At 36.1% G+C, this 27,441-nt stretch overlaps 1 protein-coding gene and 1 pseudogene across 10 annotated transcripts in view; one reads left to right on the top strand and one right to left on the bottom strand.

The window, feature by feature from the left end:
* Positions 1-27,441, bottom strand: part of OSBPL9 (oxysterol binding protein like 9) — a 194,087-nt gene that overhangs the window by 24,485 nt on the left and 142,161 nt on the right. For 6 of the 10 annotated variants that reach the window (XM_040470213.1, XM_040470215.1, XM_040470219.1 and 3 more), the window contains 7 exons: positions 23,383-23,478; positions 22,354-22,401; positions 21,277-21,306; positions 19,937-19,987; positions 9,824-9,862; positions 6,075-6,165; positions 2,451-2,555 (listed from right to left, as the gene is read on the bottom strand). In XM_040470213.1, the coding sequence (XP_040326147.1) occupies positions 2,451-2,555; positions 6,075-6,165; positions 9,824-9,862; positions 19,937-19,987; positions 21,277-21,306; positions 22,354-22,401; positions 23,383-23,478 (460 nt within the window). The remainder of the gene's footprint in view (positions 1-2,450; positions 2,556-6,074; positions 6,166-9,823; positions 9,863-19,936; positions 19,988-21,276; positions 21,307-22,353; positions 22,402-23,382; positions 23,479-27,441) is intronic. The other 4 variants (XM_040470214.1, XM_040470217.1, XM_040470216.1 and 1 more) reach the window with 3 other exon arrangements.
* On the top strand, positions 3,862-5,902 carry LOC121027116 (T-complex protein 1 subunit zeta-like; annotated as a pseudogene).

Below are 27,441 nucleotides of genomic sequence, written 5' to 3'. Positions count from 1 at the left end.
TTCAAAATGTACTACAAAGCTGCAGTAATCAAAACAGTATGTTACTAGCACAAAATAGACAGACAGATGAGTGGAACAGAACAGAGATCCCAGAAATAAGTCCATTATATGATCAATTAATCCATGACAAAGACAAAGGAAGAGAGGCAAGAATATACAATGAGGAAAAGACAGTCTTTTCAATAAATGGTGCTGGGAAAACTGGACAGCTGCATGTAAAAGAATGAAACGGTACCATGTTCTAACACTGTACATAAAAACAGACTAAAAAATGGATTAAAAACCTAAATGTGAGACTTGAAATCATAAAAATCCTAGAAGAAAACACTGGTGAGTAATTTCTCTGATATTGGCTGTAGCACATTTTTCTAGATGTCTCCTGAGGCAAGGGAGACAAAAGCAAAAATAAACTATTGGGACTACATCAAAATAAAAAGTTGTTGTTGTTGTTTAAGTAGGCTTCATGCCCAGCATGGAGTCCAACGTGGGGCTTGAACTCACAACCCTGAGAGATCAACATCTGAGCTGAAATCAAGAGTCTGACACTAAGCCACTCAGGCACCCCTAAAAAATAGAAAGTTTTGCATAGCAAAGGAAACTTTTGACAAAACAAAAAGACAACCTGCTGAATGGGAGAAGATATTTGCAAATGACCTATCCGATAAGGGGTTAATATCCAAAATATATAAAGAACTTACACAACTCAACACCAAACCCCAAATAATTGGATTTAAAAAGGGGCAGAGGACCTGAATAAACATTTTTCCAAAGAAGACATACAGATAGCCAACAGGCAAAAAAGATGCTCAACATCACAAATAACAAATGCAAATCAAAGGCCACAATATCACCTTATACCAGACAGAATGGCTAAAGTCAAAATGGCAAGAAATAACAAGTGTTGAAAATGGTAACACTAATTCAAAAAGATACATGCACTCTCATGCCCACTGCAGCATTATTTTCAATAGCCAAGATATGAAAGCAACCTAAGTGTCCATTATTAGGTGAATAAAGAAAGAAAATGTGATACACACACACACACACACACACACACACACACAGAGTATTATTACACAGACATAAAAGGGATGACACTGCCATTTGGGACAACATGGATGAACCTAGAGGGTATTATGCTAAGTGAAACAAGTCTAACTAAGGAAGACAAATATCACATGACTCCATTCATAAGTGGCCACAATCTTAAAGAAAGAAACAAAGAAAGAAAGAACACAAATGAATAAACAAACAAAAAGCAGGATCAGACCTATAAATACAGAGAACAAACTGATGGTTGCCAGACAGGAAGGGAGTGGGTAAGCAAAATGGGTGGAGAGGGAAATACAGACTTCCACTTATGGAATTAATAAGCCACAGGAATAAAAGGCACAGCATTAGAAATACAGTCAATGCTATTGTAATAGTGATATAACAGGACAGGTGGTAGCTACACTTGGGGAAACACAGCATAATGTTTAAGCCTGTCAAATCACTAAATTGCACACCTGAAACTAATGTAACATTGTCAACTATACTCAAAAATTGTAAAACAATAGTTTAACTAAAAAATAAATAACTAACTAAATAAATAAAGGCATATACAGGTATATGTGTACATATATGCATGCATTACGTGTAAATACACGCAAATGACAGAGGGAAGAATAAAGAGGACTTTTAGCTTTTGTTCTCTATATTTTTGTACTGATTTCTTTACAATAATAAAGTATACAAATCTGACTTGAGCAAATTTTTTAAAAAGCCGATACAGATCTTCAGAATAAATCTTAAAAAAAAAAAAAAAAGTTTATTTATCTTGAGAGAGACAGAGAGAGTGTGTGCGAGCAGGGGAAGGTCAGAGAGAAAGGGAGAGAGAATCCCAACCAGGCACCACACTGTCAGCACAGAGCCCAATGCGGGGCTTGAACTCACTGTGAGATCATGACCTGAGTGGAAATCAAGAGTCAGAAGCTTAACCAACTGAGCCACCCAGGTGCTCCAAAATAAATCTTTTCTTAAGGTTAACAAACAAAATCCTGGAGTATTTTATGTAAAATACAATTATTACTAAAACTTCTAGCTCTATCACAAAGTTAACTACTTCATGTACAGAACTGTAACGGTAAAATTAGGATAGCTCCAATACAAATACACATTTCTTCATTCTCTTTCCCATCAGCAGTCAAACACATCTTAAATGTTAATGGGGCTTTATGAGAATTAAAGAAATTATACAGGGGCACCTGGGTGGTTTAGTCAGTTGAGTCTCTGACTTCGGCTCAGGTCATGATCTTTTGGTTCGTAAGTTTGAGCTGCACATCGGGCTTACTGATGTCAGTGCAGAGCCTGTTTTGGATCATCTGTCCCCCTCTCTCTGACCCTCCCTCACTTGCACACTCCAAAAAATAAACATTAAAAAAAAAAAAGAAAGTTACACAAATCTGTACCTGTACTATTTGGTGTTGGAGTCTGATGATGTCCCAAGGTAGCTAATACAGGTCCAACTGGTAGGGAAGATGGACGCTGCTCTGACTTACACAACTGAGCAGGTTCTAGAAGATTTAAACATATAAAATAAGTGAGAGAAAAAGCCAAATACAACTCTGTTAGCTGCAATTGTGTGCAATTCAAAATCATAAAGATCAGGAATTTATGAAACTGTCTTCTATTAAGTCAAATTCTATGCTACTCCTTCATGACCTTCAATCCCCTTTAAACTCAATGAGGATAGGCTACTCAGTACTAAGACATTAGGCAAGATATCAAGAGACTAGTCAAGGTAGTCCAATACCTCAGTAAAAATGCTCTGTAAAACTCGCAAATGCTTCTAATGATAAGGTCTTTCTAAGCATCAAACCACATAAAATCATTTAAAAATGGGGTACAGTACTTCCTCTTTAGCCCCACAAGATACTTAAACTCATTCTCTTAAGGAGTCAAATTCACAGGGGTGCCTGGGTGGCTCAGTTAAGCGTTTGGCTCTTGATTTTGGTTCAGGTCATGATCTCACAGTTTGTGAGTTCGAGCCCTGCATCAGGCTCTGTGCTAGTAAGCATGGAGCCTGCTTGGGGTTCTCTCCCCTCTCCTCTTTCTGCCCCTCCCTGCTCACGTGCCCACTCTCTCAAAAATAAAAAAAAAATAACATTAACAAAAATTCACAAAAGGATTTCACATACTTGGAAGTATTTTTAAAGGGATTTTTTTTCATTATAATTTCTGACTTAACTGAATCATTGAAAACACAAAAGTGTTGGATGCCACAAAAGGTAAGAGGAGGAATTGGTATACATTGGGTGTTGCCCCAAGCCTTCTTTTGCCAGTTCAAAAAAAAAATTACTATTTTTTACTCTATACTTAAAAATTCATGTCTATATAATCAGTAGGCATCACAAATTTCACTCTTCCCTTCTATTACCATAGAATCCACCATGAAGAAGAAACCATTTGTATTCTTCATAGCTATAAAGAATACCCCCAAATAGAAAGTTCCTGGATTACCTTCAAGTATATATCAAGGTATAGTAAGCTTTCTTTGGTAGCATGAATCCTGAGTCATAGGATTCTGTCCCACCAGCTAACCCAAGTCTTAGTAATCATGTTTTTCTTCTTTCTTTGAAAGCCCTTTCACTGTATTAAAAAAGCCCAATATTGGGGTGCCTGGGTGGCTCAGTCAGTTAAGTGTCCAACTCTGGGTCAGTCATGATCTCAGTTTGTGGGTTTGAGCCCTGTGTCGAGTTCTGGGCTGACAGTTCACAGCCTGAAGCCTGTTTCAGATTCTGCATCTCCTTCTCTCTCTCTGCCCCTCCCCTGCCTGTGCCCTCCCTCTCTCTCAAAAATAAAATAAAAGAAACATTTTTAAAAGCCCAATACTGAGAAGACCCGGGTAGCGCCTCCAGGCCACACTGAACCGGCTTTAGGCACTCCGCACGCTGGGTCTCCTCCTCTTCCTGTGGTGGTTAGCTATGGCGGCCGTTAAGACCCTGAACCCCAAGGCCGAAGTAGCCAGAGCCCAGGCGGCGCTGGCAGTCAACATCAGTGCGGCCCGGGGACTGCAGGATGTGCTGAGGACCAACTTGGGGCCTAAAGGCACCATGAAGATGCTTGTTTCTGGTGCTGAAGACATCAAGCTTACTAAAGATGGCAATGTGCTGCTTCATGAAATGCAAATTCAACACCCAACAGCCTCCTTAATAGCCAAAGTAGCAACAGCCCAGGATGACATAACTGGTGATGGTACCACTTCCAATGCCCTAATCATTGGAGAACTACTGAAACAGGCGGATCTCTACATTTCTGAAGGTCTTCATCCCAGAATAATAACAGAAGGATTTGAAGCTGCAAAGGAAAAGGCACTTCAGTTTTTGGAACAAGTCAAAGTAAGCAAAGAAATGGATGGAGAAACACTTATAGATGTGGCCAGAACATCTCTACGTACTAAAGTGCATGCTGAACTTGCTGATGTCTTAACAGAGGCTGTGGTGGATTCCATTTTGGCCATTAAAAAACAAGATGAACCTATTGACCTCTTCATGGTTCAGATTATGGAGATAAAACATAAATCTGAAACTGACAGAAGCTTAATCAGAGGTCTTGTTTTAGACCATGGGGTGCGGCATCCTGATATGGAAAAAGAAAAAAAAAGAGTAGAAGATTCATACATCCTCACGTGCAATGCGTCATCAGAATATGAAAAAACAGAAGTGAATTCAGGCTTTTTTTTACAAGAGTGCAGAAGAGAGAGAGAAGCTTGTAAAAGCTGAAAGAAAATTCATTGAAGATAAGAGTTACAAAAATAATAGAACTGAAAAAGAAAGTCTGTGGTGATTCAGATAAAGGATTCGTGGTTATTAATCAAAAGGGAATTGACCCCTTTTCCTTAGATGCTCTTGCAAAAGAAGGCATAGTAGCTCTGCGGAGGGCTAAAAGGAGAAATATGGAAAGGCTGACTCTTGCTTGTGGTGGAGTAGCTCTAAATTCTTTTGATGACCTAAATCCTGATTGTTTGGGACATGCAGCACTTGTCTATGAATATACATTGTGAGAAGAGAAATTCACCTTTATTGAGAAATGTTAACAACCCTCGCTCTGTCACATTATTGGTCAAAGGACCAAATAAGCACACACTCACTCAAATCAAACATGCAATAAGAGATGGCTTGAGGGCTGTTAAAAATGCTATTGATGATGGCTGTGTAGTTCCAGGTGCTGGTGCAGTGGAAATGGCAATGGCAGAAGCCTTGATTAAATATAAGCCCAGTGTAAAGGGCAGGGCCCAGCTTGGAGTGCAAGCATTTGCTAATGTATTGCTCATTATTCCCAAGGTTCTTGCTCAGAATTCTGGTTTTGACCTTCAAGAAACACTAAAGTTCAAGCAGAACATTCAGAATCAGGTCAACTTGTAGGTGTGGACTTGAACACAGGTGAGCCAGTGGTAGCTGCTGAAGTAGGCATATGGGATAACTATTGTGTAAAGAAACAGCTTCTTCACTCCTGCACTGTGATTGCCACCAACATTCTCCTGGTTGATGAGATCATGCGAGCTGGAATGTCTTCTCTAAAAGGTTGAATTGAAGCTTCCCTTGTGTCATTTGTATCATGAAGACTATAGAGTGATCCTAAGAATGTAGCTATGGAATTTTCGTCCAAGCTTCAAATGATTTTCAAAAGCATTTTCCTTTCCCATACGAAAAAGAGAACACTGACACTCAAATTTTGAAGTTCTGAAATTATTATTACAGTATTTATTTAAATTTCACTGCAGTGTACACTATTAAGCAGGCTGTTTTCACCCAATGAATAGGATGTATTGCTTTAGCTTCCATGATCTAAAGGTACCATGTTAGACAAGTATGTTACCTACCTTGTTATTAAATGTTCCTTGAAAAGCAAAAAAAAAAAAGCCCAATACCAAAATATATCTTTTTCCATTTCATTTTCTGTTATACCATTTCTTTGATTCCTTTTACTTATCAAAAAACCAAAAATGAGCCCTTCAAGATTACCATGACAGTCGTACAAATTAAGTTTTTTCTAATCAATGAATCTGTGAAATGTCTTTCCAAATATCATACCTGGAGGTAAGACAGTCTGAGTAGGCATTGTGTTGATCACAGGTTCCAAGGGACTAGGTTGATATATTGCATCCACAGGATTAATAGTACTCTGAGATAAAGAAACACAGTACAGTTATTTTTAATTAAATGCTTTCCCAGTGCTGACCCTCCCAAATGTATGAAATGCCCACATTTCTGACAGCAAAGTCCTGAGGGTAGCTATATAGATACGCTGATCAAAATGCAAGGAAGAAATGAAACACTTTTAAATACAGAAGAATTTCCTAAAAAAACAAAAATGTAGTAAGGAAGGAAAATGACAGTCTCTGTCATATAGATAGGTAAAGCTAAAATGGAAAAACTTGCATAGAGCTGTAAAAAGGTGTGGGAAAATTTCAGGAAGCTACAGCAATAACTTCTCAATTCATTTCAGTGCTTCTCACTTAATTCTCAGTTCACCACAAATACTGCTTCTCTATCAAAGATAGAGAAACTCTCTCTTGCTTTGGTATTAATAAACACTAAACTATATTAATAAACACTATATAAATAAAAACTATAACTATGTATAATTATATATAAATATATATAACGATGTAACTATAACTATATATATAGTTATATACATATAACTATATATATAACTGTATACATAACTATATATATATATAACTATATACATAACTATATATATAACTATATATATATAGTCATATACACACACACATATATATATAAACTACGACTTGCAAATTTATTTGTACCACTAGGATTTTATCTTTCCATCTCATACTATTGCCACCTTCTAATACTGTGTACACACAGTATAAGCATCTAATTTTACAGTCATTAAAAGCAAAGATGCATATTCTAATTGGGGGATGCAGGGAAAAAGCCTTCCTTTTTGAAGATTAGAAGAAAAAAAATAAACGTAGTTATAATTTTAGAGGGAAAAAAAAGTCTAGGTGTTTCTAATTTCAAGCCAAGAAATTATTCTGCCAGCAGGATGGTATTTTAAAAACCAGACTCCATAGTTTACTGATGCTTTTTTATTTGGAGGAGGTGGGTGGTATTAAAATAAGGTCTTTGTCAGAGTTAAATCTGATCTCTCATTTAGAATACCACATCAGATAAAACCCAAGAAATAAAATTTTCAGTTCTTTAGCTTTCCTTGATCCAGAAAACTAAATTTTAAATGTATATTAGGGCTTATAACAGAAAATATCAAAATAGAATCAGAAGAGAAATACTTTACTGATGAATGAGCTCCAATAGTATTCATAAAAATTTAGAAGCCCCTAGCAATAACTGAGATAATGGGACAGTTTTTAATCGCATTCTCATTTAATGTCTAAGTTCAAAAAATTTTTTTCTTAAACTACCTCTCTGCATAAATTTTAAAAGCATTAAGTCAGATCTCTTAAATCAACTGATTTGAACATAAGAATTCTGAAGCTTGTCACTACAATAGCTTACCTAACATAAATATTCTAACGGAAAAATAAAGGACACTTAGAGGAGAGACCCTGAAAACAGTCATTAATAATAAAACCCCACTAAAATGAAGTACAGAAGGTTTTGAAGCACTGGGAAAAGCAGAGAAACAGACTAACAATTTTAATTCCTTAGAATCTTTCCTCTACCAAGAATTTGGCAAGTCTCTTATCTGCTGTGGTCCACACCTTCCCAGTCTGTAAAATGAAGAAATGGCTGGATTATACGTTCTATAGGGGCTTTCTGCTTATTACTTTGTGATTCTATTTTCAGATACTGGACCAGGACATAATAACAAGTGTCTCACCAAGTCCTGGAGCTGTTCTTAGAATAAATTCCATTTTTACCCAGTGGTTTTCTCCAAAGAACTCCAAGTGGTTTAAAGTCAAAATCTTGCCATTAATACTGTGATCCATGGGAAGGAGAATATGTCACCTCCTTATTATCCTCATCTTTTATAGAAGAAAAATTACTGAAGCAACTAAGAAATAACTTTGGGAAAAAGGACCAGCAGAATTCTATCTTTTGAATGTAATCTGTTTTCCAGGTGAAATGTTCTAAAGATTAGGCTAGTCAACCAAAGAAGATACTTTTAGACTTTTTTTGCATGGATATTAAAGGTACCACATATCTTTTGTTGCTTGTTGTCACAGAAAATTATAGAAACTCTAATTCTATAGAAATTATAGAAATTCTAAAGCAGAGCTTTAGAAGTACAAACAAACAATAATCCTCAGCTCTAATCTGTTATAACATTTATAGAATTTATGCAATGTTATAAATTATATATAAATGTATATATATGTATAGTGAACATTTATTGATTCTGTGCTCATTCAGTACCTTACAACAATGTTTTGAGGTAGATCTAGCCACTTTTCTTTATACATGAGAAAACTAAGGTTCAAAGGTTGAGTAACATGCCTACTAAGGTCACAGTTAGTGAGTAGGAAGGCCAGGTTCTAGCTGTGTGGGTCCAAGATCTAAACCATGAACATTTCCTTTATCTTTTAAAAATAGAAACTCTTAGGGAAAAATGTTATAGTCCTTGATCAAATGATTCAGATATGTTTGTTTTCTACAGGTTTAGATTTTCTTTAAGTATAAATTTTCTAGATGTTTTTAATTGTAAATGACCAAACATTTTGGGTATGCTTTATAAAACTCAGCCAACTTTTTTTAACATAATAAAAAAATAACTAATAATAACAACATAAATAGTCATTTTCTATGAGGCTTACAATCTTAAGTGATATCTCAGGAAGAGATACTACATTACATTGTATTTATATGACATATTTGTATTAAATCACCATGCTTCGAACTCTGAACTCACACTGTGAAGAGAGATAAAAATTCCAATGCCTTTAATTCATATTTTAAAAATGCTTCTCTTATCTCTGCCTTAAGAAACATGCAAACAACACAGATTTTTTAACTTTTTTCATTTTAAAACAAATATAAAGTTAACACGCTTATCCTTTCAAGTATAATCATGAGATGGTTTTGAAGATTTTGAAGAGTTTCCAGATCTCAGACAAGCTGGCATTTGTAAAGTCTCAAAACAAAAAAAAGAGGCTGCCTCCTGCTTTAGAAGCACAGTCTAAACAGAAGTCACTCATTTATCATAAAAATAGGGTGGCTCCAACTATAAATCTTCAAACTCGAACTTTTATTTCCAGATGGGAAATACCAACAATAAAATTTTCTTTTCTTCTTAAAGTAGAAGTTGAATCTAAGTGAAGAGTAAAAAGCCAAGGGGGAGGAAAGAATAAGAAAATGGCTACAAGTGAAAGAATTCATGGTGCAATTTGTTCTAATAAAGATGCAATATATACTGCAATAGCAAAATCTAAAAATAAAATGGAAACCAATAATCATATTGAAATAGATTAAGATATGTTTCAATATTGTATCCTTCCCCTTCTGCTTTCATTTGAGAAAAAAGTTTGATAGTAGCATTGTGAGTTATGCCTTAGTCATAAAAGCTGCATTTTCACACCATGATTAACCCTTCATGTTAACACATGCAAAGTGATTCGATCTGAATCAATACTTAGAAAAATTTTAACATTTCCCCTCCAAATGATTGCTGAAAGATGGCCAACTTTAGAAGCTTAAAGAAAATTGCAAGAGTCAACAACAAAAAGCAGTGAGTAGGTAAAAGAGGAATTTGTGTTGAAAAATGAGTAGAAGTTCAGGCTTCTCCTGACATGACTGGTTATAATGCTCTGCAGAAGTAAAGGGAAACAAAAAGATTAGATTAAACTTACTATAATTCCATCTGCGTGCTTCTCCGCATTACACTGGTCCTTAAGGAGAAATGTTAAAAATATTAACTTCATTCTTTTAAGTAACTCCTTCTGTACTTTCTTCCCTATTAAGAAAGCTTATTTTACTATAGGTAAGTAACAACGTTAGACTCTCTCTTGGCTTCTACTAAAATTGTAATTCTATTTGTACACTGCTAACCAAACACAATTCTATTACTGGCTATAAAACAAACACCACCAACAATTATTTTTTCTCTACAGGTATTTAATTAAGTTCATTATAGAAATAACTTATGGAACTGTGTACTCATATTGGTACCAACTATTAAAAGCAGATACACTAATTTAGGATGGAAGACCCTGAATATTTCTGGGTTTAATTTTATAGTATGTTATGATAACTACCCACAACCCTTAAACTCTCACTGCAATTTAAAGAGATGACAATCATATACCCTTAAAAACTTGGGACAAACACAATTTCCTATATCTGGCTGTGGGCCCAGAATTACACTTTTCTAAATAGATGGTCTGATGTTTGTTTCAGTAAATATAATCACTGTATCCATGGAATCACATAGGAGCGAATGCCTGGCAAATATTTCCCACTTATTATTTCACTTATTCCACCAACAACTCTATAAGGTAGGTGCTATTATTATTCCCATTGGACATATGAGAAAATTGAGACAGAAGGTGGGCAGCCAGGATTCCACAGTCCAGTTTCGGAACTCATGTTCTTAATTAACTAATACGCTATTTTGCCTTGCTTCTCCAAGCACATACTTTAGGAAGGTGGTGGAAAGTTACCAACACATATTCATTTCTGTAATTATAATCCACCTGTTTGCATTATATAGATAATATGTTTAATTTAATTTAATTTAATTTTATTTTTTTTTTTACAAAAAAATTTTCAACGTTTATTTATTTTTGTGACAGAGAGAGACAGAGCATGAACGGGGGAGGGGCAGAGAGAGAGGGAGACACAGAATCGGAAACAGGCTCCAGGCTCTGAGCCATCAGCCCAGAGCCTGACGCGGGGCTTGAACTCACGGACCGCGAGATCGTGACCTGGCTGAAGTCGGACGCTTAACCGACTGCGCCACCCAGGCGCCCCAGATAATATGTTTAATTTTAAATAAAACTGTTTAATGTTTCAACTCCATAGTATGAGGATATTTAAGTTTGAATAGAAACCAGTATCTGGTCTTGGTTTTAAACGTAATGTCCACGTTCTATCTCACGTACCTATACCTTTTTCTTTACTGAGTTTACTCAGAAATCTTCATATTGAAGTGTCAACCAAGAGCACTTTGAAGATTTGGGAATAAGTTAACACTAACATAGCAGGCCTGTCTGCCTGCAAAGCTGGCCTCTGACCATTCTATCTGATAAGGGTGGCTCACTGTACCTAAACTGTATAAGCAAACAATTTGTTTGTGCTGACAACCTGTTTTCCTTCTCTAAGTCTGGAATCTTGATAAGTGCTATGTAGAAAGTGCTTACTTGACAAAGCTCCAAGGTGTTGAGTCTTTAATGAGCTTCCCTGGTAGACATTTTACACATGTTGTCACAATTTGTTACTGGAGGAATTAAGCACATTCTATGCAAATCTACTGGGAGAAGACAGGCAGAAGCTTGTGCCAGGTTTTCTCTGGATTTTGCCCCATGTGCCTTTTCCCTTCGCTGATTTTGCTTTGGATCCTTTGCTCTAATAAACTGTACCTATGAATATCCATCATGTCCTGTGAGTCCTCCAAGCAAATCATCAAATCTAGAGGTGCTTGTGAGAACTTCTAGCACAGTGTGTATCTTTCACATATCCTTGAGAATATCTGGCATTTTGTTATCTATGTAATTCATATTGGGGTTTTCCCCATTTGAAAAATTAACTATATATTTAGAATATCCAAAGTTTCAGTAATTCTTAATGAAGATAGTTGAAAATAAATTATTGGGAATTCTAGAGAAAGAAATTAGAAAGTTTCTTGCTCAGATGACATTTTGATTTAATTATGGCTTTCCCCTATTAATTTCTAAATACTGGTTTTTCCAAAGGATTTCTTAGAAAGGAATATTATACACATGTGATAGATTAAATTTTCCAGAAATGGCCCCAACAAGAGGTAGTGTTCACGTCCCTTACACTAAAACCTAGGTGGGCCTTTGTGACAGTCTCTAGCAGTAATTACAGCAGAAATGACTGTATGTGATTTCTAACGTTAGTTCATAGATATGTCACAAACTTACTTTCTCCTTGTTTTCTAGGAGAAAACAACCAACCCAACCAACCACCATACTGTGAGAAAACCCAAGCAGCTGTAAAGAGGACTCTATGGAGAAGAATCTAGGCCCCCAGCCCAACTTTGCAGTGTGTGAGTGAGCCATCTTAAAAGTAGATCCTCTAGCCGCCCCCAAATTATCACAGGTGACACTGCATGAAATATGAACAAGTCATGAGGTCTACCCAAACTGCAAATTTGTGAGCAAAATTTAAATCACTACTGCTATTTTAAGACACTCCAGTTTAGACTGCTCTGTTATGCAGTGATTGATTACTGAAATACTATGTTATATATACACACGTATGTTATCTAAAAAAACCACTTTTAATTCTGGTGTAATTTAAAATAAATTTCAATATCTGACAAACTCCCCCCCGCCCATTAATAATGAATGATACCTACAGGGAATTTTAATTTTTTTTAAAGGGTGTATTTTTAAGAAAGAGAGGCGGGGGAGTGGGTGGGAGGGAGGGGCAGAGAGAGAGGGAGACACAGAATCTGAAGCAGGCTCCAGGTTCTGAGCTGTCAGCACAGAGCCGGATGCGGGACTTAAACACACAAACCATGAGATCATGACCTGAGCCGAAGTCAGACGCTTAACCAACTAACTGAGCCAGCCACCAGGCACCTCGTCTACAGGGTATTTTAAATCAGGGTTTATTATTCTTGTTATTGTTGTGGTTTGTCTTTTAAGGCAGAGTCAAAGCTAGATGAACCCATAGACTATTAAATGCTTTCCTATTAATCCATTCCCATCATGTACTTTAGGAATTTTGTTCTACTACTTAAAATTAAAGCTATATTGATCCCCCCTTCCCCATTTTTCTTTTTAAAAACTATTCTGTTTTTAAGTATACCACAAATGGCTTTTAATTAGGATCAGTTAAAGCTAAACCTCAAGTATTACTGAACTGGAGATTTAATTGAATTCAATATGAACTATGCTAATGAAACAAAGAAAGGGTCTAATGCTACTTCCCACTTAAATTATACCATACGTTTATCTGGTTCTAAGTCCCTCATTCCTTAATGCAAAGGCTATTCTCTTCTCTGAACATACCAGCATGACTGAGATCTGGAAATATGATAATGAACAAAAACAACAGCACAACATAACCTGGATTTCTGATTTCTGACAACTGTAGACTCCAGTATTTTTAAAACCATACCTACCAATAAAATACATGAAATATATCCCCATCTCTCTAATAAGGCAGTATAGTCTAGTAAAAGCTCTCATAATTATGGACCAATACAATTATATGAAACAAAAAAGTAAACATCTTTTGATGACAGAAAATTTCTAATTCAAGTTTGATGAGATTCAACAAATGAGGCTGGGACAACTGGATATCCACATGCAGAAAAATGAATTTAGACCCCTACCTCACACCACAAAGATGAACTCAAAGTGGATCACAAAACTATAAAACTCTAAGAACAAAACACAGGAATAAACCTTTGTGATCTAGGATTAGGCAATGACTTTCTCAGGTAAGCCACCAAAGGCACAACCAATACAAGACTGATAAATTGGACTTCATCAAAAATAAAAATATGCATGCTTCTCAGGATGCTATCAAGAAAGAGAAAAGACAACCCACAAACTTGAAGAAAAATTTGCAAATCATAGATAAGGATTTGTATTTAGAACATATAAATCACTCCCAAACTCAATGAGATTTAAAACAAAACAACTAAAAAATGGGCAAAGAATTTGAATAGACATTTTCCCAAAGATCTATGAAATGGCTAACAAGCACATGAAAAGATCATGAACACCACTATTTCTTAGGGAAATGCAAATGAAAACCCTGAGATGCCACTAAGAATGGCTAGACAATCACAGGAGTGATCTCATCATATTCAGAGGTTCCATGAATCCATTATTATTTTTTAAAGTATAGTTGACACACAATGTTACGTTAGTTTCAGGTGTACAACACAGTAATTCTATGTAATTCTATGATTCTGTACGTTACGCTATGCTTATCATAAGTGCAGCTACCATCTGTCAACATACTATTACAGTATCATTGAGTATATTCCCTGTGCTGTACCTTTTATCCCTATAACTTACTCATTCCATAACTGAAAGTCTGTACCTCCCACTCTTCTTCACTCATTCTGCACCACCCCCACACCCCCTTCTCTGGCAACCACCAGCTGTTCTCTGCATTTATGGGTCTGTTTCTGTTTGTTCATTTGTTTTGTTTTTTTCAGATTCCATATTTAAGTGAAATCATATGGTATTTACATTTACAGTTAACCATAAGACAGAAGCATTACGCAGGTGGGCCTGATCTGATCTCATGAGCCATTAAAACCAGAGAGCTTTCCCTGGCTGGTTGCAGAAGAGAGATAAGGTCAGAAATGTGAACCATGAGAGGATATGATATGCCACTGCTGGCTCTGAAGATAGAGGGAGACTGTGCAAGGATGAGACAGAGGCCTTTAGTTGCTGACAATGAGTTCTAGCCAACAATTAGCAAGGAAATGGGGACCTCAGTCCTACAACAAGGACCTGAATAAGCCTAGAAGTGGATTCTTTCCCATACCGTCTAAATAGTTCAACCTGTCCAGACCTTGATTTGGGCCTTAAGCATACAATCCAGCCCAGTCACCTTAGAGTCATCTACAGAACTGTGAGCTAATAAATGACTGCTGTTTTAAGCCACTTAAAAAAAAAAAAAAAAAAAAAAAAGGACAATCACAAATATTGGTTGAGGATGTGGAGAAAATGGAATTCTAACATACTGATTGTGAGTGGGACTGTAAAATGGTGTAGCTGCTTTGAAAAGTAGTTCAGCAGTTTCTAAAAAAGTTATTACCATATAATCCTACTAATGCCACTTCTAGGTATACAGTTAAAATAAATGAAACATATCCCCACACAAAATGTAGACATTTACTGCAGCATTATTCACAGTAGCCAAAAAAAAGGGAAACAACCCAAATATTCATTAATTGCTGAATAGACAAAATGTGGTATATCTATTCAATGGAATGTTATTCAGAAATGAAAAGGAATTAAGTCCTGATACATGTGACAATATGAGCCTTGAAAACATTATGCTAAATAAGCCAGTCACAAAAGACCACATACTGTATAATCCTAATTATATGAAATGTCCAGAATAGGCAAATCTAGAAACAGTAGATTAGTGGTTTCCAGGGATTGGAGGAGGAACAGGGGTGAGGGTAGCAAAGAAAAGAGGAACAGGGAGGGGGTAACTGCTTAATAGATACAGTGTTTCTTTTTGGAGTGATAAAAACGTACTATAATTTGAATATGGCGATGACTGCACAAGTTTGTAAATACACCAAAAACCAATGAAGTGTACACTTTTAAAAATTTTTTGAATGTTTATTCATTTTCTGAGAAAGAGACAAAGTGTGAGTGGGAGAAGGGCAGAGACAGAGGAAGACAGAATCTGAAGCAGGCTCCAGGCTCCAGGCTCCATGCTGTCAGCACAGAGCCCTACGTGGAGCTCAAACCTGTGAACTGTGAGATCATGACCCGGGCCGAAGTCAGACGCTTAACCAACTGAGCCACCCAGGTACCCTGAAGTGTATACTTTAAATGAGTAAACTTTATGGTATATAAGTTAGTATCAATAAATCTGTTTTTAAAAAGTCTGATGAGAAATTAACAAATACTTATGAAAAACAAAAAATCTATGAAGAAAAATATTCTGGGGAGAGAACTGGAGATCCCAAGACAACTTAAATATACAATCTACTTTGAAAGGATAATCTAGACCTGTACTGTCCAGTTTGGGAACTACTAGTCACACGAGGCTACTGGGCACTTGGAATGTGGCTAGTTCAAAGTGTAATATACACCCAAGATATTGAAGACTTAGCACCAAAAAAAAGACAGAATATGAAGTATGTTGAAATGATAGTATTTTGGATATACTGGGTTAAATAAAATACGTTATTAAAATTAATTTCACTTGTTATATGAATTATGGCATATGGTCTTATCACCTAATCTTGATAAGGAATTGGTCAAGTCCTCCAATGTAGAGGCCTCCCAGGTTATTTCTGCTTTACTCCACCTTCCCCGCCCCCCCTCCCGGCCACTTCCTCTGCAATTTCCCATGAGTGAAACACCAGCTGCCTCTATCTATGGTACAAAGGAAGAATGAAGTTTTCTGAACACTGCCCACCTGAAAATCCCACTAACCCAAGTGGTACCCAAATTTTGCTGCATATTAGAACTACCTGGGAGTTTAAAATCCCAAAAGCCCAGGTAACACCCCACAGCAGCTACAACACAATGTCTGGAAATGGGAGCCAGACACGAGAACTGTTAAACATTCTCGAGTGATTCCAACAGGTAGCAAAGTTTGGGAGTCAATACATTAATCATTTAGGGAGGAGGAAAACTTGTGGGAGAATTAAAATGAAAGAATCAAAACTGGAAGGAGTTTAAAATCCTACCTACAGCATTCTGCCTCTAACAAGCTAATACTAAATAAATTCCAAACAACAAAGGCATCAAATTAGCTATCCTCTTATATCCCTTTGGGGTCTCAGGTGGCACTCTCTAAAAGTAGCTGATTTCAAGATTTTATTAACCCACCAATGAAGAACAGTCCTCCAAAGTGACTGTAACAATTCATATTCCCATCAGTATTAGACAGAAGTCCTCCCAGCACAACAGAGAGGTGGCTAAAAAAAAAAAAAAAAAAAAATCATACATAGAGTGGATACACTAAACTATGCAACCATAAAAAATTATGTATTAGATGGGACACCTGGGTGGCTCAGTCGGTTGGGCGTCTGACTTCAGCTCAGGTCATGATCTCACAGTCCGTGAGTTGGAGCCCCCCATCAGGCTCTGTGCTGACAGCTCAGAGCCTGGAGCCTGCTTCAGATTCTGTGTTTCCCCTCCCTCTGTCTCAAAAACATTAAAAAATTTTTTTAAAAATTATGTATTAGAAACATTAATTCAAAATTCACAATTATTGGGCCCCTATTATGTGGCAGGCAACTGTTCTGGGCACTGAGTATACAGTGGTGTTTTGCAGGAATATTTGTGTGCCCTGCCTTCTACCATATTCAGATGAAGCCCTAACCTCCAGTATGACTATTTGGAGATGGGGGCATTTGTTGAAGTAAATTATAGTTAAATAAGGTCCTAAAAGTGGGGTCTGGACCTAATTAAGTGTTTTTATGAGATACCAGAGAGCTCTCCTCACCATCTCTCTCCCTATATCCCTCTGTCCTTTCAACCTTCTCCTTCTCCTTCCCTCCCTCCCTCCTTTTTCTCTCTCTACTCCTTGTGCACACCATCAAGGAAAGACCACGTGAGGACATAGTGAGAAGGTGGTGGTCTACAAGCTAAAGAGTCATTACCAGAAACCAAATTGGCAGGAACCCTGATCTTGAACTTCTATAGCCTCCAAAACTGTGAGAAAATAAATTTGTTGTTTAAGCCACCCAGTCTGTGATGGTTTGTTATGGCAGCCCAAGTAGACTAATACAAGGGTAAATAAGACAAAGTCCTTAAGGAGAGTACAGTCAGGTGTAAACAGACAGGAAACAATATATCAAGTGAATTTGGCTAGTGATGCAAGGCCATGAAGAAAAAGACCACCAATGGGAAGTTAGACATTATTTAGGTAGAGTGGTCAGGAAGGTCTCTTCAAAGAGATTTCATGTGGGCAGAAATCTGAATAAAGCAAGAGAGTGAGTCCTGGAAATATGGAGGAAGTGCCTTCCAGGCAGAGGGGAAAGTAAATACACATCCCTGAAGCAGAAAGCATCTGGCCTGAGAAAAAGAAAACAAGCCAATGTTGTTGGAATAACGTGATCAAGTGAGGGCAGATGAGGTGAGAGAGTAGTGACAGTTCAATTGATATAAGTTATTATAAGCAGTTTAGATTCCAAGGGAGATGCAAAACCATTTAGGGGGATTTAAGGAGGCAAGTGAAATGATCTGATTTACATTTAGATTTAAAGATACTCATAGAATTCATATAGAATACATATGTAATTTAAGGGATGTTTTTGTACACTGAAAGCCTTTAATGAAGGCTTTTTCCTTATGGAAAAAACTAAAAAGCCAAACTCCATTTACTTAATCTATGTTACCCTTTCTGAAGGACCTTGAAATATAAGTCTATCAAGCTGGGCTAAAAAAAAAAAACAACAACAAAACACAGAGAGGTAGCAAGTACAGACTAAACAGTAGAAACTTCCAGTAGAAACTGAGCACCTGGCTGCCTCAGTCAGTGGCGAGTGCTGCTCTTGATCTTGGGTGAGTGCGTGTCCCACATTTGTAGAGATTACTTAAAAAATGAAAAATCTTTAAAAAAAAATAGTAGACACTTCCAAAAAGGAGTGTTAGTAATTTGAATTGTAACTCACTCCAAAGACAGAACACAGAAAATGTTCTTGATGGGAAGCTAAAAGGTGAGCTACTCAAAGAAGCTAGGCAGTCTTGTTTTACATCTATCTAAAAGTTTTGAATGACTTGTAGAGATTATCCAAACTGGCCTAAACACTATCAGCTCTTCTATTTCCTCAATCTTCTAGAGAAGGCAGTATGAATCTCTAAAACACCTACCTATTCACACTGAGCATAGTGTAGTTCACTGCTTATCTATATATTGTAGAGGCTTTTGGGTAACAGTAGGTGCCCACCTACCCATGTAATTTTACAGTCAAGAAAAACAGAAACCTTACCACCTCTTTTATACCCCCAACACTATCCTCCCTTTATAATATATTCTCATCCACAGAAGCAGATGAAAAATTTAGACATATACACAAGAAATCAGGTATAGTGATAAAAAAAAAAACAAAACAATACACCAAAAACCTAGAAAGTGAACACAAGCCCTTAAATTCAGACACTTTAAACTCAGAAGAAAATGATACTGACCTCCTTTAACTTATATGGTGAATATCCTTACTATGTAAGCACAAATGGATTGTCCTATACAATTGTGTTATTAACAATACTAGGTAAAAAGTGACCATTACTGGGCAAACAAATATATGCAACTGAATAAGTAAAACAGGCCAGTAATTAAAAACTCATGCAAACATCATTTCCCAACTTGGCTGCTGAATTGCCTGCCCACCCTCTTCTAGCCACTGGCTAGAAATACAGAGGTACAGTCAGATAGAAACAATCAGGGGACATTTTTTAAAATTCTTATTTTCAAACCCTAAAATGCCTATTTCTCAAAATACCAGGCAATCAAATCTACATTTAAGTTGAATACACCAAAATTTTTCAGAAAAGCAGGCACAACGCCATGAAATTTTTACCTCACCACAATAATTCAAAATACATTTTATTGCATGAATAAGGAACAGCAATTAAAGTAGTGGTTCACTGATGTAGTTTAGTACTAGAAAAAAAAACAACTAAAAATATATATATTATATACATATAATACACACACACATATATATCTTTTATACTCTTCATTATGGATGAAAGAAAGAACTCTTGCTAAAATTTAATTCCTTTTTTCCTAAGAAAAACTTTTCTGTGAAAAGTTTTGCAAAGTATGCCCTTGTTCTAAAGCAGTATAATGGGTAAAGTGGAAGAAAGGAGTGAGTCATTCAAATGTGCTCCCCTCCTTCCAGTCATCATATCAGAAATTACCTTATCAAAACCAGGCACATGCTGCTAAGGTAATACCCAAATACACAGTTGTTCAATAGTACTAGGAACCCCACAATTTACTGCAGAAAGGTAATATATTCCAGAACCAGGTCACCGGACTATTAAAGAGAAATGCTATTACAATTTTTAAATCTCATTAAATTAAAGGAATCAAAAGTAAAATTTACTTACTTTAGCAATCTGCAGCAACACAATGCAGTGTTTAATTGATTCTACCATGCTCTGTAAAAACAGGACACTGATTTTAGGATCTTGCACCAAATAAAATGGTCTTTTGATACAACTTTAGATATAAAAATCAGTTCAAATGTACAAGATTTAAGTCTATACTATACAAGAAATACCCTCTCTGGATATCTGGTGGGTTCTACTATATTGACAGTGTCAGATGAAGTTATCATTATCAATTCTATAAATCATTAAAGAATGCCAAAAAGGGGCATCTGAGTGGCTCAGTCATTAAGTGTCCAACCTTGGCTCAGGTCATGATCTTGCGGTTCACAAGTTCAAGTCCTGTGTCATGCTCTCTGTTGACAGCTCAGAGCCTGGAGCCTGTTTCAGACTTTGTGTCTCCCTCTCTCTCTGCCCTTCTCCCACTTATGCTCGTGTGTGCTCCCTCTCTCTCTCTCAAAAATAAACATTAAAAAATTTAAAAAGAAAGCTAAAAATTGTTAATTTATACTGATAACATTCTAAACGGATTTTCAACACTTCAAACAGAAAGAAACAGGGGGCTGATTAACTTCCAAATTCTCAGATCAATGGCAGGTAACCCTAATGTAAATTCCTAAAATATCTATTGAAGACTTTTATGGAATTATGGAGAGTAAAGGATTCTAACCCCAATACTGGTGAACCTAGAATACTACTACTTTGTTTTCAAAAAGGCTTTTATCAAAATGTAGATCTTATGAGTAGCCTATTACATAATGTCAGAAGGCCAGTACATCAGAAAGCTTGAATCATAATACATTTTAATTATAAGAGAATATACGTAGTGCATGGATGACACCTTTTATCCAAGAATCTCAGACAGACAAGACCAGAAACAAATAAAATGGCACATGAAGTCCATTTCAATTAGAGGGATTATTTAGTCTTTTTAACTCCTTTAGAAAATAAAATTCTTTTTTTTTAATGTTTATTTATTTTGAGAGAGAGCAAGCAGGGAGGGGTGGGGGGGGGAGAGAGGGAGGGAGGGAGGAAGGGAAAGAGAGAGAGAGAGAGAGAGAGAGAATGAATCCAAAGCAGGTTCCACACTGTCAGCACGGAGCCCGATGTGGGGCTTCAGCTCATGAACCATGAGACCATGACCTGAGCTGAAATCAAGAGTCAGACGCCTAACCAACTCACCCAGGCTCCCTGAAAATAATAAAATTCTTAAACAGCCTTGTAAAAAATTCATAAAAATTAAAATCTCAATTGTTCTTAATAGTGGCAGCTTAAAATAGAAACAGCATTTTAAAGTACTTTCTAATGCAAAGCCAGAGTTTATCAAACACATAACTTACATTTGTTGTTTCTTTGAGAGTTTCAATTTTCTGTGAAAAATGAGATGTTTTAAACAGAAATAATCAGAAGCACAAAGAGATATCATTATTTTCTACTCATCATTTAAAGAATTTTACTAAAATGTACTCATAACTCTGAGTACAAGCAAGTTGGAAAGGGAGTACTTTTGGTTATACTTTTTAAAACTTATATCAAACATTAAATAAAACATTCAGATATTTTACGGATTATGGATTACAGGATTAAAAAGAAAATGATTACATCTGCAAATAAAATTCATGTGATTCAATTCAACATTTGTAAGAATACAAAACATTTTTATTCGTTTTATTAAAAAACGTCTCTTTTCTATAGACTGATTCACTATATGATTTTAAAACACGTGTTTCAGAACTACCTTAAACTTTGCCAAGCTGTTTAAAAATGACATGGGACTAAATTCCAAAACTAAGAATGGAAAGGGAGCTAAACATGAGTTACAGATACTATTATCAAGTGTAAAAGAGCCAAATGCAAAGCTACAGTCAAAAGAAACACACACAAAAATAAATGATACTGCATTAGGAAATCTAATCAAAGAAAAAAAATGTTAACTGGAAGAAAGCAATATTCAAAATACAAAGTAATTGTCAGAAATTCACAGAGGGCAGTAGGGGAAATATAATTAAAGCAACACTTGTTTTGTTTCCTCAACTGTGGCTTCTTGTTTATTCTGCAAATTCTTGCCAGTTTACTATATGAAGTGACCACAAATCAATTTAATAAAATAAACTTTCTACCTTCAACATTTAAAAACCTCTAAACAAAGAACTTACTCCTAGGAAGGTGGTACTTAACAAAATGGGCATCATATTAAAAATTTTGTACATTACCCTCTCATTTAATTATGAAACCATAACAGAAATTCCCCAGAACCCCCTGCCCCCTCTGCCCCGCCCTGGTCTGTACAGCAGTACTACCATAAACAGTAAACAGTACTATTATAGTAGCCAAAACACTGAGGTCCTTCTGTTATTTCTCTAAAAGGCTCTTGGTTTTAAAACGGTTTAAGGCAAAATAATGATTATAGAACTAACCTTTCTCTGTTCATCATCTTTGCAGTTTTGAAGTTTGTCATCAAAAAGCTACAGGATTAAAAAGAAAACGATTATAGTATCAAGCCACTTTACTATATTGTATACGTGTACTAAACATAAAACAGCAAACCTTAGTTCTTGAACACTTTTCTTCCAGGGATGATCTACATGTATTTTTAAGGTAACGTACATTTTTCCAAAGGACTGTATCAAATCCAGTTCTATTGAATTATTTTAAACGGTCAAGTTCAATTACTCTGGTAGAATTACAAGCAAAAGAAAACATTCTGAACTTAAAATATCAACTGAAACCTAAGCTTTTTCTGCTCTGTGATCCAAGTTTATTAACACTTCTTTTTCTTCCCAGGACTTTTGCTTTTAATTAATTTTAACGTTTATTTATTATTGAGACAGAAAGAGACTGAACATGAGCATGGGAGGGGCAGAGAGAGGGGGAGATACAGAATCTGAAGCAGGTTCCAGACTCTGAGCTGTCAGCACAGAGACCGACACAGGGCTTGAACTCACAAACCAAGAGATCATGACCTGAGCTGAAGTTAGACATTTTACCAACTGAACCACCCAGAAGCCCCTGCTTGTAATTAATTTTAAAGTAGGAATTGAAAAAGACAATTTCAGTAATAATAAATGAAGTAGAGAAATGATCTCTCTCAACCCCCAATCCCCAAAATGGAAAAACCAAGGCTTTTGAAATTGAACGACTTTAAAATTTACCAGTTTCAAAGAACTTTAAAACAGAATATGAATCTAATCTTATCATGCTTTCTTCTAATTATGTCTAGATATTTATTTTTTAATGGCCAAAAAAGTGCATTATACAATTTGTCAATATAAATCAGAGATAAAGATCTATGAGTAAGTCACCCAGATCTTTTAATAAGTCAGCTTTAAAAACTGCTGATGAACCATCTAGGGGTTCAAATTAACATCAAATAACTTTACATTCAGAATGAAGCTCAGTAACATTTACTACTTTATACCAATCCAGTATATAAACTAATGCCATACCTTTAATTGTTCTATCAAGATTTGTAGGTAAGCATCGGCCTCTGTAAGTTTCTTATCAAAGTCTTGGACACTAGGAACAAATCCTGAATCCAAACCCTAGAGAAAAAGAAAATTTGTAATAAATCTAACAGTACCCATGCAATGTTTAATAGTACAGAAGATAGATACTTCATCCTTCATACATGACATTTCAATTTTTGAAGTAAAAATAGTACTTTTACATAAATAATAGGCATATTTAAACTATCTAAATTCTCCAAGAATAGTGGTACCTCAATCTCCCTCATGAACTTCTAGCCCTGTTCCCTTATCAAACATGTGCTGCTGCTTAAATTAGGATTCACCCTGTTCTTCAGAATCATTTTATTCTCTCCCAAAATGGCTCCCAGTGATATCCACAGCAACAGTAATTTAGATAAATAACCTCGATCACCACCTTGATTACCTCCTACTTTACCCCCACTTTGATTCCTCCAGTCCCTTATCTTAACTTCATATTCTATTTAGTTCTCTCATTCCCTAACCCACCCCATTAGCACTGATGCATTCTCCTCCTTCCTTATTAAAAAAGAAAAATGAACCTCAAAATTCTCACCTCTTCTAACAATAGGGCCCTCTCTAAGTGAAAATGACAATACTTCTGTCTTAATCAAGTTCCCTACTCACTTTCACCCTTGGCATGAACACTACACTCTGGACACGGTGTAAATGTTTATTTATTTAAAGGGTCCACTCATTTCTCAGTTTAAGGGTCCAGCATTTGCATGTCCCACTTTTTGTACACTAAAAATTTTAAACTTCAAGAGCATGGGATTCCTATGTTTTAACTTTACTCAAAAGTAATCATCTCCGACTGAAAAACACATCAATCCTAGGTGTAAAGACAAAAAGTGGGGTGCCTGGCTGGCTCAGTCAGTGGAGCGTGCAACTCTCGATCTCTGGGTTTTGAGTTTGAGCCCCATGTTGGATACAGAGATTACTTAAAAATAAAATCTTTTAAAAAATAAAAGACAAAGTTGGAGACTGAACAAGACTACCAGCCTGCCATACTTGCATGCCCAAATGTCATGCAGTTAAAAAGGGTCACAAACCACTAATGTCACAATCCCAACCCAACCACAGAATTCATCACTGAATGGGTAAAATATACCAGTTAAATATACCATACTTGATTTTCACTTATTGGCCAAAACATGCTGATCATTTTCACATTCCCAATTTAGTAAATTGAGGCCAGGGTTCATTGTGTATTATACCAACACCTCATCTCTTCACAATACTTTATTATTACTAAAGCACTTTTACAACCATTATCTCAAACACCAGACTGAGACTGTATAGTATGGAAAACAACAATGGGTTGGCAAGCCTGGTTTCTAATTGCAGCTCAGCCACTAACAGGTCTCTCTAAGCTGTTTTCTTAACTGCCAAATATAGGCATCCTCCTCATACTATTATTGATACCACAGCTAGTACTTAAGACAATTACTAATACAATCAATTACTACTATTAGCATTTATTGTTGCTCTTGCTTCAAATTCTGAATCAGAACAGTAAAAAAAAAACAAAAACAAAAACTTAAGTCATATTAGACCATGGGAAAATCAACTTAGCTTGTAACCCATTTTCTTTTTCAAATTCAAAGGCAATACAACTGCCTGTTTTTTTTAAATATATACATGTAAAGAAACTGCTTGAATGAGTATTAAAATATCCCTTCCCAATGAAATGTCATGCATAAAAACAAAATTTAAGAAAAATCATAATAAACATCGTGTATAATAAAACTGTGGTTTAAACATTTTCATTTTAAAAGATAATCCAAAAAACTTCCTATTAAAAACATTTACTATATAGAGCATGATAATAAAAGATGTGGAAAAGGAAGGATAGATCCATTACATTTCAGACATACTACAGTACTGCATTATGAAAGAAGTAATTTCTTTGTATGTTACTGTACCACAGAAAAATTAGAACTGCTTGGCTTAGTTTTTGTTTCACACAGCAATAGAACATAACCGCCATTAACGTAACTATAAGATCCAGTTAAAAATCAATAAAATACATTATGCTTGCTAAATATTGGAAAGGTTAATGGCGTAGTCATAAATAAAAGGTAAAGCATCTAAACAATTAGAAAATGTAACTTTTAAGAATTTTCCCTCTTTTGAATCCAAAATGTAATTAACATATTATTTTGAACAAATCTGATTAAAAACCCTCCTGTAAACAGAAATAAACTGGATTTCAATTACTGAGATCTAAAACCCACCTAAATTAATTCTTAAAAAACAATCCTTTGATGTTGCTATAATCATAGAACCTCAACCTGGCTCTCTTCTTAGACCTGCCTCTAGATAGTCCTCCACAACATTCCTTTAACCTCAGAATAAACTCCACACGTCGTAACATCCAAGTCAAAGATCTACTCACCAATCTATTTTTATGTAATGTATAATAGGAGGTTTATAACAAGAGTTATTAGCGTAAAAGCCCAGCACTAGCCTAAACTTCCTTGCACAGTAATCCATACATCTCTAATGTACTTAAACAGAAAATGTATAGTTGCCCAATCTGCAATCAATAAAACAACATGCACACATTTATCAACATGGACAACTGATAGTAATTAAACTGCTTCCTCACATTAGAAGAAAATACCAAGTTGTTACTATGTATTGTGACTTACAGTAAGTACACAGAAACAAAGCCATCTCTAAAACCTCCCACCTGAAGTTACTTTTACAATGTCTTTGAAAGTCTCCTAGGGGCGCCTGGGTGGCTCAGTCGGTTGAGCGTCCGACTTCGGCTCAGGTCATGATCTCACAGTTCGTGGGTTCGAGCCCTGCATCAGGCTCTGTGCTGACTGCTTGCTCAGAGCCTGGAGCCTGCTTCAGATTCTGTGTCTCCTACTCTCTCTGCCCCTCCCCCGTTCACACTTTGTCTCACTCTGTTGCTTAAAAATAAATGTAAAAAAATAAGTAAATAAATAAAAAAGTCTTCTAGTCTTTAAATATCTCAACAGACAAGGAACTCGTTACCTCCTACATATACTATTTCATAAAAATTCCCTTTAAGTCATAACTATTCCTCTTTCTATTCAACATTTACAATAAGACCCTACACTTATTCATGTCCTTTTTAATGGAATTTTGTTTTAAAACAAATTATCAGAATATATAGCCCTTTACACCATGTTGAGAATGGTCTTTCTTCAAAAGAACTAAGAACAAACAGAGCAGATCCTTTAAGACAGCGTGTGACTTCATATTTCTTACAGGGGCATCTTATAGTAACTCTTGAGAACAAGCTGGCTGGGTCAAGCAGATGTACCACTCATTCAATGCTATACCCTCAGGGATAGTTCAGCCTTGAATAAATGTGTGTGGCACTGACTGCAGCATCTGGCAGCTACTGATGCCTTGACAAGGGTCTACTCCACTCCCCCTCCTCCCTAAGATTCCTCTTGCCTTTCTGTTGTCTTCATCCTCCCCTTTGTCTACCCCCTCACTTCCTTCTTCAGGTCTTTCTTTTCTTCCCTTTTGTCCTTTAGCAGTGACCAAAGTGGTTTTGTTGCACTTTTGGCAGTCAGGACCGAAGAGGTTGCTGCTCCCTAATTTACTATATTGATGAGCCATAGTTCTCATTTGATGACTTCTGTGTGAATTCATTTAAAGTTCCAATTTTTTTTTTTTAACATTTATTCATTTTTGAGAGATGGAGAGAGACAAAACGTTAGTGGGGGAGGGGCAGAGAAAGAGGGAAACAGAATCTGAAGCAGGCTGCAGGCTCTAAGCTGTCAGCACAGAGCTCGATGCCAAGGTTCGAACTCAGGAACTGTGAGGTCATGACCTGAGCCGAAGTCAGACAGCCAACCGACTGAGCCACCCAGGTGAACCTAAAGTTTAAATTAAACACAACTATTACAGAGAAGTAAAGGCAAATGATCTGTGATGTAAAAGAAATTAAATTGGAACAAAAGAAACGAAACCTGTAAGTTACATACATCCATAAAATTAGAAATCAGTGTAAAAGGGGGGAAAAAAGCCCCTTTA

This window comes from Herpailurus yagouaroundi, unplaced genomic scaffold (genome assembly GCF_014898765.1).
Source record: "Herpailurus yagouaroundi ecotype Mexico unplaced genomic scaffold, PumYag 77, whole genome shotgun sequence".
In the NCBI taxonomy this organism is placed as follows: domain Eukaryota; kingdom Metazoa; phylum Chordata; class Mammalia; order Carnivora; family Felidae; genus Herpailurus; species Herpailurus yagouaroundi.
This window is presented reverse-complemented; position numbering and strand designations above follow the sequence as displayed.